General features: G+C 27.6%; 3 protein-coding genes across 4 annotated transcripts; 2 read left to right on the plus strand and 1 right to left on the minus strand.

The window, feature by feature from the left end:
• Positions 1-1,245: 1,245 nt before the first annotated feature.
• LOC138938271 (palmitoyltransferase ZDHHC22-like) lies at positions 1,246-3,053 on the plus strand. The gene is made up of 2 exons (XM_070305126.1): positions 1,246-1,477; positions 1,625-3,053. Exon 2 carries the CDS (start codon positions 1,880-1,882, stop codon positions 2,750-2,752), a length of 873 nt encoding a protein of 290 aa, XP_070161227.1. The 5' UTR covers positions 1,246-1,477; positions 1,625-1,879; the 3' UTR covers positions 2,753-3,053.
• On the minus strand, positions 1,868-4,733 carry LOC138938272 (stromal cell-derived factor 2). The gene is made up of 4 exons (XM_070305127.1): positions 4,508-4,733; positions 3,994-4,189; positions 3,678-3,902; positions 1,868-3,515 (listed from the first exon to the last, which is right to left on the minus strand). Exons 1-4 carry the CDS (start codon positions 4,578-4,580, stop codon positions 3,347-3,349), a joined length of 663 nt encoding a protein of 220 aa, XP_070161228.1. The 5' UTR covers positions 4,581-4,733; the 3' UTR covers positions 1,868-3,346.
• A 2,334-nt stretch (positions 4,734-7,067) lies between these two features.
• LOC138938214 (uncharacterized) lies at positions 7,068-10,999 on the plus strand. Of its 2 annotated transcripts, none has more exons than XM_070305044.1 (4): positions 7,068-9,323; positions 9,784-10,003; positions 10,101-10,303; positions 10,552-10,999. In XM_070305044.1, exons 1-4 carry the CDS (start codon positions 7,481-7,483, stop codon positions 10,956-10,958), a joined length of 2,673 nt encoding a protein of 890 aa, XP_070161145.1. In that variant the 5' UTR covers positions 7,068-7,480; the 3' UTR covers positions 10,959-10,999. The 2 variants fall into 2 exon arrangements, with proteins under 2 accessions (XP_070161145.1, XP_070161146.1); XM_070305045.1 differs by having other exon boundaries at positions 10,101-10,214; positions 10,552-10,674.
• Positions 11,000-13,121: the final 2,122 nt, after the last annotated feature.

Genomic DNA, 13,121 nt, shown 5'->3' on the forward strand with positions numbered 1-13,121 from the left:
AATATAAGATAGCATAATAATTTAATTGTACTTTTTGATTTCGATTATTGTTGTCTTGTTCTTTCTCTTCTTTTCTTTTTTAAACAGTTTGTTCCATGTTATATTTGTAAATTTCAATTATAATCTCGTATTTATAATTGCAAAAGACTGTTTTAAAGATATTTCCGTATAAGAGTGATACGTTTGATTATTTAACATTGTTTTTTTACACAAATGTACAAAGAGCGCAGCGTATTAATTATTATGCATATTTATAATTTTACATACATGTATAATATGTATAAAAGTCTGTATTGATAGAGAAAATTATGCATCAGATGAAAGAAAAAGAGAGAAAGAAAGGGAATAAAATGTGTTATATCTCAAATTAACGTCTGGCAATTAACAATCATGAGCGAATTCAAAAGTCAATCTTTTATTAATTATATTGATGTAAATTTGTATGTTTTATATAATGCTCCTAATTATTTCAATATTTGTTTAGGAAAAAGTTTGTCAGATACTTGACCGAATAGTTTTCAATATTATCCTACATCTTAATATTATCATACATGATTAAATAATTGTAAATTCTACATAATTCTCAATTATGATTCATCTTATATTTATAATATAGATCTGTTATCATTTTATAATACAACTTGTTTATAGTAATGTATAAGTGTAATTGTAAAGTATATACCAATGTTTTTTTATAGTGAGAATAAATAGCATATAATTGTTACGCAATTGTTTGATCATCAAACCATCTTGTATTCAATTTTTTTCTCACGGAATGTTTTCTATAAAATCTTATTTTTATTATTTTTATTTTTGACAGAGTACTTTCTGAATATCCACATTACATTAAGTCGGATACAGGAAAATAATTCAGGCTGCTATATTTATATACTACATTAATGCTAGATTTTTACTATATTTATAATTATATAGATTCATTGTTTCTTTTTTTACAATTTAAAATATTCATCAAAATATATATATTTTAAAAATATCTACTCGATATTTTATTCATAATTTTTTATTCGATATTTTAAAAACAATATAGAAAAAATATTAAATATTTGATAATATTGATTAAGGATAAACATCTTTAATCTTTTATCAATAATCAATGATAATATATTATATATGTACAAATAGTAAATATATATATATATTGATTAGTCCATTTCCTTATGCATAAGCAAATTGACCAATCAAATTCCTTATGCTTATGATTATGCGTTTATGTAAAAGTGTGTGCTCCCCGCTTAAGTAGTAGCGAAAAACACACGCGTTACTACTATGGGAGGAATATGTACAATAGTAATTTAAAGGAAATTATATTATGACAATCAACTGATACATAATAGATCATTATGCCTATTTCGAAAAAGCTTTGACTCATCAAGTTGAATAGAATTAGTAAAAACGAGAATTAGAGTAAAAATGTCTAAAACTGGTAAAAACTTCTATCGTTGAGGTTATAATCAAGGTCAGTAAATTAACATAAACTAGTTCTAGGTTTAAAGTTAAAGGTCAATAACATACACATTTATTGATAATTTAATGTTGAAAAGTGATTTAATATTGAAATGCATAATAATTTATTTTTGTATTAAAGAGAAACATTTTCTTTCAGCATAAAATAAATCAGGATAAGAATAGTGCATATCATCAAGAGAATATCTATCTGATAAATTATTATCTTTACACACACACATATACACAAAATTATATATATATTTTAATAGCAATTTTTTTTATAAAATAGATAAACTCATGTATAACAAGCAAATTGGTTTTATATATCACATGTATATGTGAAAATTAGATTGACGTATTATATTACGTACATATATTGTAAATATAGAGATTTATATATTTATTGTGAGGCATGTCTCAGATCCAGTATATAAAAATTTGTATAAAGATTGTTAAAAAACTATGTCCGTTAGTGACATTAATATCCACTATATTTGTCATTGTGATTACTATTTACATCAATCAAAAGATCTCTCCAATTTTTGTCTTTCTCTGTATACAAGTGTACATGAATTGGTACTCGATATATAGCATCAGTTACAAATCAAATCCAATGAAAGTTAAAGAAATACAAGATAACTTGTACAGTGTGATCGCTCAACAGCGCAAGTTTGAGCAACCACTGGCTAATATACAGCAGCCACCAGCATACAACACGACCTACAGATTTTGGCATTGTGAGAGATGTCAGAGTTACATGTGCAAGCCGACACAGCATTGCACTTTCTGCCAAAAATGTTTTCACTTCAAGGATCATCACTGCTTCTTTTTAGGTGCTTGTGTACTGCGCCAGAATATGGGCAACTTCATATTATTTTGCTTTTATACTTCGCTGACATGTCTGTACTCTTTATGCGTGCTAGGACCGTACATGTATGAGAATATTAATCACATAGTGAAAACCGACGCAGATTACTTTAATATATTTCTGAACTTTTGCTTCCCTATCGCTCTGGCAAGACTATTGCACTCCAGAGATAGTTCGAGTATACTTCTAGTCACGATATTCGACATGCTGATGTCGATTTTGTGTATTTGTCTGGTGCTTGGTATTTGGAAACTGCACAGTTGTTTGACCGGCAAACAATGTTACGTGAACGTAACAGGAAAACAGAATTTAAAGGAAATCTTTGGAAGCTACGGTCTATCAAATATTATCTTTCCATATAATGGTCTCATAGGCACAAGAGATATTAATAGCAAATATGAACTAAAGGAAGTATGAAACTAGTCAGATGAACAATGGATCGAGATTAAGTCCAACATATATTTTTTATGTGTATTATATACTTGTATTGTAATAAATATAATAATAATAATAATATGTACAACACATGCATTCATACATGTAGTAGAACACAATGTTTACAAGCGCTTCTTACGCGATTTACGGAAGGTTTAAAAAAAAAAAAGTATTATTTGTATTAAATCCTGATATGAAATACGTGTAATCTAATCCCTATTAAGACATATATGACATTGTTTCACAAAATGACAAAATTGATACAATTGCTACAATAATAAAAATGTATAGGCTAGAAATATTTTTTTAACTTGAATCCAATATAATTCTTATATTATTTCGCGAATTTTAAATAACTAATTATTTAAAAACTCTGTTTTCTTTTTTTTTTAAATAAATTATAATTTTATGAAATTCTTGTAAGTGTAACTTTATGATGGATTCAACTAGCCCCATAAGAAAATATCAATATGAAATAATTGAATGATTTTATCAATAGAATAATGTAATGCATTTTCCTCTAATTCATTTATGCATTTGCTTGTAGATAATGCTAAAAAAGTATAGAAGTTGCCTTTATAATTCCGTATGTCGATGATGTTGTGCATTGAAGTCATTGGGATGAACAAACATTCCCTCCACTGTTGTCCATTGTGTGTGAGGACTATTTGAAGAATATTCGCATATTACTTCCATCTGACCATTTATCGGAGCACCATAAGTTTTGCCACTGACAGCTAAATATCTAAAGATATAACATTTAAAAGATTAAAGCTATATGCTATTTATTTTCATTATAAAAAAGCATATATATATATATATATATATAATATACATAAGTATCCTGCAGATTTGTGATATTTTCTTTTGTTTATATTTAAATTCATAGAGGATTGTATATACTTACGTCTTAGTATCAACATGCTTTAACTTAATAGCATCATCTCTCTCCCAGAGATCATTATCGCATATTAACATCCAGTTGTCACCAGTATCACCCTCTCCTCTGTGATCTCCATATGCCGATACTTCCTGCTTTCCACTCAAGGGTGAACTAACGAGATGTGAGTGAAGATTTTTTTTTGTTGTAGTGTGTTCCAATCTAATAACATCTTCACATTTGATTGGTTTCCTATAAAAAAAATATCCACAACTTTGCTCATATACAAATATATCATATATATTTGGCGAAAAGTTGTATGATTATAAGTTATATGGCTCACCCTCGTATGCAATGTTTTCCTGATTCTGCTTTAATAAGCCAGTAGGAATCACCATCTTCTTTGATATTTGTACCTGTTACTGATTGCTGTCCACTTCCAGTTCCATATTTGACTTCGTGGGAATGTAGCCTCACATTATAATTTACATTCATTAGTTTCAGTACAGAGCCGCAAGTTACATGTTGTGTTCCTTTAGCTGCAAAATATTTTAATAAAATTAGTATATTTAAATAAAAATTACACACATAAATTAACATTTCACATTTTATTATGTCAGATATTTATATATTCAATTATGGATATAAAAAATATTTATGTGTAATTAAACATATTTACAGTATTAATTATAACATGATCAACTATATCACATGTATAAAAACGCATCACAAAACAAATCGTTGGTAATATATTGAAATACAATATACATAACACGTAAAGCATGATAATAATAACATAACCCATAAGTATATATATTTATTGATAATTAGTCTTGTAAGAAAAATATGAAGAATACCTTGAATGCAACTTATATAAAGTGAAAGTATTGTGAAGCTTGAAAGGAGCAGACGCATAGCATAATCCATCATGATCGTCTCTTGGAAATAATTGACACAAAGAAAATTTGAGTGAAAAAGCGATGCCGGCACGATGATATAGGAGCGCCAATCACAGCTGATCACAGCCACAATAGGGGCGTAAGGACGTGTTAGCTTTCCATTGGTCACAATTCATGTTCCACGTGTTTAATGTAAGTCTGACACTAGAGCGATGTTTTTTTGCCCTTTTTATCCTTTATTATATATATATATATATATCATACATGAGACTTACCAATATCTAATACAAATATCATTAAATTAAATATGACAGAAAAAATAAGCAATTTAAAAAATATATTTTATTAGTATTTGCAACCAAAAAAATATATATTTGAAAAAGATAAGAAAGAAATCTTTTTAAAGTTTTTTCTTTCAATTTAAATTATTTTATCTCTTCTCTTTACTAACAATATGTATATTTATAATATAGTTTGATACACATAATATAAAATTATTTACATATTGTTAATAAAAGAAGTAAAAAGGATAATTAATAAATTGATTAAATTTTTAAAGTTTAATTAAATTTTCTTGACTGAGAAAGTATACACAGATACAATTTTTGTATTGTAAAAGTGACAGAATATATAATGCACGAAATAATTTTCAAATTAGAAGAGGTAAACATATAATGCGAGACATAATTTTTATATATAACAAATATATATTTTATACTGCATTGGACCCATATTCATTATTTAAAAATGCTTTACATACTAATGTCTTCTCCCAATTTAACAATTAGACTATATATTTTAAAGATATGGACTTTTCTTGATTTTTTACTTCTATAGATGGATTATAATTAACAGAATATTATAAAGTGAAATATCATACTCTTGTATATATATCATATTTTATCTCACAGTATATTAAAAAGAAACATGCATATGAAAGAATTAAGGAACCACACATATAAATTAATTAACATATAAAGAAGTTATATTATTCGACGTTAATAAATTTTATTATTTATTAGAAAAATGCAATGTATAAATTAACTAATTCTTCTCATATAATGTTTTTGTAAAAAATATTTCCCCTCTTACGCTTTACCCAATAATTATATCTTAATATTACGTAATATTTTACCTTGGCTTAAAAAATCTTATCAAATCAAATAATTGATATTTGCAAAACGTATCTTGCTTCCAATGATTTAGGTACAAGCTATTTTAAAGAGAACAGTGAAATGTGCCTCTTTTTAGAATAACTTTCATACATTTATAAAAATGCAATGAGAAATTATCCAAACATAGCATTGCTATATCTTGCATTATTCAAATATAGCGCATATCTTGTTTCAATAAATGGATGACCAAAATGTCATGTATCATTAATATTCAATAAGTTTTGGACGGGTTTTAACATAAATGTATGCTGCTATTATCACAAATATTGCTGCTATAGTGGGCAATACGATTGTGAACACTCTCTGCTTGTTCTCAAGGAATTCCTTTTTCCGTTCTTTTTTCTGTTTGTTGGTCTCTTTCGTCTTTCCCTTTAATTGCCTCATATTTTTGCCACTGCAAATCAATGAAATTATATTAAAATAAGAATTTACTTATGCTATCTTTTATATTAATATTTACTAAATTAATGGAAAGAGAGAATATATATGTAAATATCAAATATATGGTTTAATTTCTTAACTAGTATTTTATTAACTATTATATTTAATTATTAAAAAAAAAATGAAATTTTATGAAATATCAGCACGGGGCATAGATTTTTTTAAATTCCAATAAAAAATTTAAGATGTATATTTATATTGGAAAGTGACAATAATCGCGAAACGAATTGTACTTATTGCACATATGTTTAATAACATTCTTTGACACCGTCTACGCGCGCAGACTTTATAAAATAAATAATTGAAAATCGCATATGTGTATGCGAAACTCTGTTTCAATCTCATCATGAACGAATCGGGAAGCATCGAGATACCGGTACCTTGGACTTCACTCGCAGTACTCGCAGCGAACAGATATGAGAAAGAAGTCCAAAAAGACAAGGCTACACGATCGTCAGTCGCTAATGCAAATTAGATTCGCGTACATGACACGTGACACGTAGCGGAACGATTGGCACAGAGATGTACCAGCTGTGCCACCACTTTCATAATACGTACAGGTGATTACGCCAAATACGTTCAGAAAACAGATATTTGAATCCACATCTAACATGGCTTTTTCTTACCTAAAGCCCGTATCGCATTGAAGATTGACAGCGTTTTTGAATGTAGCAGGTTTAAAGCGGCGTTTACAATAGAGATTTTAAGCCTAAAGGTGCCTTTACATGGCGGCGTCGAGCGTCTGCGCAGAAAAATGCGCAGAATTTATAAACGAGATAGATTCTTAGCTGAAATTAGATTCTGCGCAATTTTCTGCGCAGACGCTCGACGCTTAACGCTGCCATGTAAAGGCACCTTAAGTCTTAATCGTCTCTCATTTATACTCTATAAAAAAATCAAATTTATTGGCCAACCCAATACTTCAATCGTACTAAATATTATACTGTCCAATCACAGCCGTTCCATTCTTTAAAGGAATGATTATGATTGGCCAATATAGTAATTAGTACGTATTAAACTTTTTGATGTAAACTAGGTGAAGGATTAAGGATGTGTGTATGTCCCCTGGTATGTCCACGCGTTTATATCATTTTTTTTTTTTTTTTTTTTTTTTTTACCTTGTCGAATGTGCGGGATAAGATTTAAAGTTGATATATATACCGATAAAAGAAATAAAAACGTAAAGAGTATTAGAATATTGAAAAAAAAAAGCGTAATAATCTCGGAGATTACGAAGAGGAAGGAAGATTTAGGAAAAACATTTATGTTTATTTAACATAAGGGTTATGCGCTTCCAAAAACCTGATCAAACGTTATGGAGAAGACGTGGGAATATAATAATCTTTCCTCAAACACAATTATGAAACAAAAGTTGACAGCATTAAATCTGCGCGATAATCAAAACGGGATAATAAATAATGAAACGGAACAGAGTACTGAGGAAACTTTTTTCAAAAGAAAAAACCCAAGACAGCAAAAGAAGAAATGTATTTCTTCGCAAATGAATAACATGGGAATCGCTATAGAAACGAATGATTCAAATAAATCACGCAGTTTGTACCTCGCTAATAAAGAAGATGTTAATAATACTTCCATTTTGCCAGAAACAGCAGATTTATCGAATATTAGAAATGAAGAGGATAAGAGGGCATGCGATACGATTGACAAAAATACTTGCATTTCGGAAGATTTATTAAAAGAAGATACTAAAAATGTTTCTAGCACGAAAAAGAAGAAAGATAGAGAGACAATCAATTCTTTGCTACAGAACGACGAGCAAACCAGAATAAATAATTTGATTGATAAAGTTCACACTTTACAACTTGTTAGTAAGAAAGACAATGAGAATGCTTTTGTTTCATTAAATACAGCTGCTTCACCAAATATTGCAAAACACGATGAGAGAGATATAAATGATAAGAGTACATCTATACTAGAAAGCTTATCAACGGAGGACATTCGGGAAACTTCCCGTGTGAGGAAAAAGAGAAATAGAAAAGTAAACAATTTTATGAAAAAGAATGACAAGCAAACTGATTTAAAAACAGATATTTTGAAGCCTGAAGCTCATTCTTTGCAGCTGATTAATAATTGCAACAATGTTTCGCCAAAGACTACGGATACACCGAGCACTAATGCTGTAAAACATAAAAGTATGGAGAATACGAACAACAAAGATATTTCCACTTTGCAAAATCCAAAATTTACTCTTTTTGAAATTGATTATGAGTTCCACGAAGCAAATCACGCGATAATCGAGACATTTGCTCTCAATATATATTTTTCTTTATGCAACGATGATAGGAAAACTTATTGCTTAGTATGTGATAATACCTTTCAAGTTCAAAACAATTCTAATTTACGGAAAAATCTTTGTAGACATATACAATCAGACAATCATGTTAGATTATTGACCCAGATGATAGAGGATGACAAGAAATTTTTGAAGGCTGGAAAACTTTTTAGCAAACTGGGATTGGCACGAGAATGTATGAGAAGCAAAGATGATATTGTTGAATGCTTGTTATGCGATAGTCAGAATTTCGTTAGCAAGGTGCCGAATAACGATCTATTGTTACACGAACACATATTAAATAGCAAGCATCAGAATTTCAAAGGATCCTGGACGTCATCGGTGAAGGATATACTGCGAGACATTCATTATCACTTTCGAAGCATATACAATGTCAAGAACTATTGTTGCGAATTTTGCAATTACGAAAGTGGATCAGAAATCTGTTTCACGAAACATTTGCGTGTACCTTATCACATGTCACGGTTATTACAATTTCCTAATCATACAGAGAGATTTAAGTTCCATTTTTGCGCCGCATGCCTTTTCCTATGGTTTGGAAGTTCTGATATGTATAATCTACATTGTGAGCAGTTCGAGCACAAATACAAGATAATGTATGGTTCTGATCGTGATCATTTATCAGAAGAAATAATACAACTCTTAATTATGTGCAATCAGAATGCTGAAGCTTTCCTTATGCTGTCCAATAATGTATGTTACGATAAAACAATTAATTACATATTGTGTGATTTGATAACTCACATGCACAGATATATTTCAAATATAAAGGCTTATCCTTTTGGATCCAGGATTTCAGACTTAGGTTTCCCTGACAGTGACATTGACATCTTCCTTGATTGTGGTAAGTCTAATCATAATCTGTAATGTAATTTATATACTGCTAATTTATATATATTTATATCTTTTTGTCTATATATATGATTTACATCCAAATGTTAATTCAAATATTAAAAACTATGTTAGATTATATTCCCTATAAATTAGGGGTATTAACATTTTCTATGAATTATTTACTATGCAAACACTTATTTCTCAATCATTTTAATATTAATCATGTATGTATAAGTTGTACATATATCCATACAATTTTGGAATATTAAAAATAACATATAATTAAGAAAAAAATTACACAAAATTTTACTTGTTTGAAATGTATAATAAGGTAGTGTATATAACAATTTGAAAATTGTCTTTTCCAGCAATCTTTATTCAATCTTTTCTTTTTTTATTGTGAGGAAGAAAATGATATATTCTTTTATCTATTAATATTGACTTTTATTCTATGATTTTATTTAATACAGATAATATGTATGGAGGAAGAAATTCATCACATCATCATTGTGAGGTTTTCATCACATCAATTGTACATTATCTGTCTCTTAATAAACGAATGTGGAAAGTGCAGGAAATGATATTGCATAGTAGAACACCAATTATAAAAGTGCAACATATTCCCTCAGGATTTATCTGTGACATTTCAGTTACAAATGGCTTAGCAGTGGAAAATACAAAATTAATTAAGTAAGTTTTTTGTTCCCATCTGACTTAATATAATAGAAATTTAATATCATATGCTGTACTTATGTATTGCAAATAAACAAAAATTTGTTTTCTCAAGGTGTTTTAATCATGCTTTTCCACTATGTCGAAAAATAGTTTTATTTCTTAAACGATGGTTGCGCAGCTGTGGTTTATTAGGATCGCGTCTTATAACAAGCTATGCTCTCACATGGTGCGTTATTTTTTATCTGCAAACTCTATTAGTATTTCCCAGTATCTCACAACTAATAAAATTGAAAAATAGCTCATGGCGGATCAGTGGTAAGTGGCGTGTGATTATATATATACATATATGTATATGTATATAGAATGCAATAAATCTTTTTTCAAGATTCAATTTGATTTTTTAATAAATTAGTGTTAAAAAAATTTTATTAACCAAATTTTGCAATATAAGAATTATTTTACTAATTATATATTCGATTTATATGTATTGTATAATATCTTATTGTGTATTTAATTTATATTCATCTCATTATATTTATTATTATTATTTTTTTTTTATTTAGGTTGGGAAGTTGGTGTAAGCTACAATTTTCCTGTTAAAAGGCTAAATCACACTTTCGAAGAGCTTTTATTAGGATTTTTTATGTTTTATACGAATTTTAACTACAAAAATCATGTGATCTGTCCGTTATTGGGTCAGCCAATAGAAAAAAATATGTTTAACAAACCGTCGAATTTACCGCAAGATATGGCACCATATATTGCTTATATGCGTGACGCTTGTACGCAAGAGAAGTCTCAAGGTTTTTCCCTATCGTCATTGTGTGTGCAAGATCCATTCGATTTATCGCATAATCTTACGAAGGCGGTGCATAATCGTAAGTTGAACAAGTTTCAGAGCAATTGCGATTATAGCGCAAAAATACTGAAGAAGACTTTTCCGTACCTGAAGCCACCATTATTATCTTAAGTTGATCAATATTTGTACAGAAAAGAAATGTCTGTGTTTAACTTTTTCTCTTGATAATATTACATTACATAACATTACTTGAAAACATTATTTTTTTTATATATTTATATAATGACGATTGTTAATAATTGACAATTCATAAAAAAATCATGAAATTGAGTTATGACATTTTTATTTATATATGTTTCAATATATTATTTTCATGGACTGATATAATATCGATATATCTTAATTTAGGGATTGAATATCGAAGTAATTTCGTTAGCGATTATATGCCAGTATTGTGTATATCTCTATTATTAGAAACATGCAATTCTAAAAATCTTTAATTAATAACGGTATTGGATATTGAATGTTGGTATAATTGATATTTTTATACCGATATTACTCTATTATTATTTTATTTGGTATTAATATTGTCAAATAAATCAGATTAATAAAGATAATTACTCTTTAATCTCATTATTAACAATATTTATCAATCAACATCCTAAACTATCGATGCATAATACATTGTATTACATTAGATATGTATATAGAATCAATGTCTGTTTGGAATGTTAAGTATAACATCGTACATTGACAATATTAACAGTATTAAATCATCTTTACTAATTTGATTGATTTAATATAATATTTAATAAAATAATAACATTATAATACCAATATTATACCAATATTATATCGGTATTATAGCGGTATAATACCGGTATTATAAAAATTTTAGTTATATACCAATATTCGACATTCAATATTCGTATAAATTAAAAATTCTTATATAGATTTGCGGTTTTCTAATGGTAAAAAGATATATACATGATACTGATAAATTGTCAAAGATTATTTTGTTATTCAATCTCTCAATGAAAAATTATTGATATATAAGCGATATTTCTCATATCGTATATTCGTAATCGTTGCTTGATACATCATTAGATCAATAAATATATCTTTTTCTCAGTAGATACTTTTGTTAATTGATTAAAAGTGTCTATTATTTAGTTTTATTAGTATAATTAATTTCTGCTAATTAGTTTTTAAATATAATACTTGTATTGTGATGTCATTACATCTATGTTGTTTTATTAAAAAAATTATAAAAAATATACATATTGCTTTAAATTATTATAATCTGAATTTTTTTAATCCATTTAGTTTATTATATATGTACAATATAATGAGAAAGTTAGTACACTAAACCATTGTTTTTCGATTTAAAGGATTAATATATATATATATATATATATATATCTCTCTTTTTTTTCAATCTTTATTTAGCTCTATAACTTTATATATATTCTGGCATTTAGATAAATGTGCATATTAAAGAAAATATAAAATGTAGTAAAATTGAAAAGGAGTTATTTTAAGAATAATTTAGATTATATATAAAGATATACAAATATATACATATAAGATATACAAATATATACATATAATATATATAATGTTGAAATTATGTATAGTTACAATTAATATATTTTGTTCCGACTATATGTGTGTGTGTGTGTGTGTGTACATATATATATATATATATATATTGTTTTAAATATAAAAATGTACATTAGAGCGCGGTTAAACAATTATACATATTTTTCATGATTTTTGCATGCAGAATGCGCGATTGTGTAATAAAAAACGGCATAGTAGTCAATCATCTTTCTTACATATCTATTATTTCTGAAGAAATGAAAGATTGATTAATCATCGCGTGATGATTCAGACAAAATACCATAAAAACCGACACGATAGCCGATCAACTTATCGCTTCTTTGTAAGAGCAAAAGATTGACTAATATTAATTTTTTACCGTACGACAAACATTTTTCACATTCTGGTTTAATAAAATTAATACTGGCCGCGTTCCGATATTCACTGCCAGTATTGAAAATCTATAGTTTACATCACGTGCACCATAGATTTTCAGTATTGGCAGTGAATATCGGAATGCAGCCACTATATATCCTAGAAAAGGAAATCTACAAAAAAAGGATTCTTCCAGAGAAAAAATTCTCAATCTTTTCATCTGCAACAACGCAACTTTCCGTCATTACGTCATTACACATGTATTATAAAATATTATTATAAATATTATTTATAAAGTATTATATAATATTATAATATAATATAAAAATATATATATATATTAAATAATGATATTAA

Source organism: Polyergus mexicanus, unplaced genomic scaffold (assembly GCF_030449975.1).
Source record: "Polyergus mexicanus isolate NDT 795.1 unplaced genomic scaffold, iyPolMexi1.0 SCAF_12, whole genome shotgun sequence".
Taxonomy (NCBI): Eukaryota; Metazoa; Arthropoda; class Insecta; order Hymenoptera; family Formicidae; genus Polyergus; species Polyergus mexicanus.

Bases quoted from the DNA above. Each gene is read 5' to 3' on its own strand.
- LOC138938271 (XM_070305126.1), top strand. From the start codon at position 1,880: ATGTCTCAGATCCAGTATATAAAAATTTGTATAAAGATTGTTAAAAAA.
- LOC138938272 (XM_070305127.1), bottom strand. From the start codon at position 4,580: ATGATGGATTATGCTATGCGTCTGCTCCTTTCAAGCTTCACAATACTT. The intron at 4,190-4,507 runs GTATTCTTCATA...AATATTTTGCAG, and splicing joins TTATATAAGTTGCATTCAAG to CTAAAGGAACACAACATGTA. The intron at 3,903-3,993 runs GTGAGCCATATA...TTTTTTTTATAG, and splicing joins GGAAAACATTGCATACGAGG to GAAACCAATCAAATGTGAAG.
- LOC138938214 (XM_070305044.1), top strand. From the start codon at position 7,481: ATGGAGAAGACGTGGGAATATAATAATCTTTCCTCAAACACAATTATG. The intron at 10,004-10,100 runs GTAAGTTTTTTG...TGTTTTCTCAAG, and splicing joins GAAAATACAAAATTAATTAA to GTGTTTTAATCATGCTTTTC. The intron at 10,304-10,551 runs GTAAGTGGCGTG...TTTTTTATTTAG, and splicing joins TAGCTCATGGCGGATCAGTG to GTTGGGAAGTTGGTGTAAGC.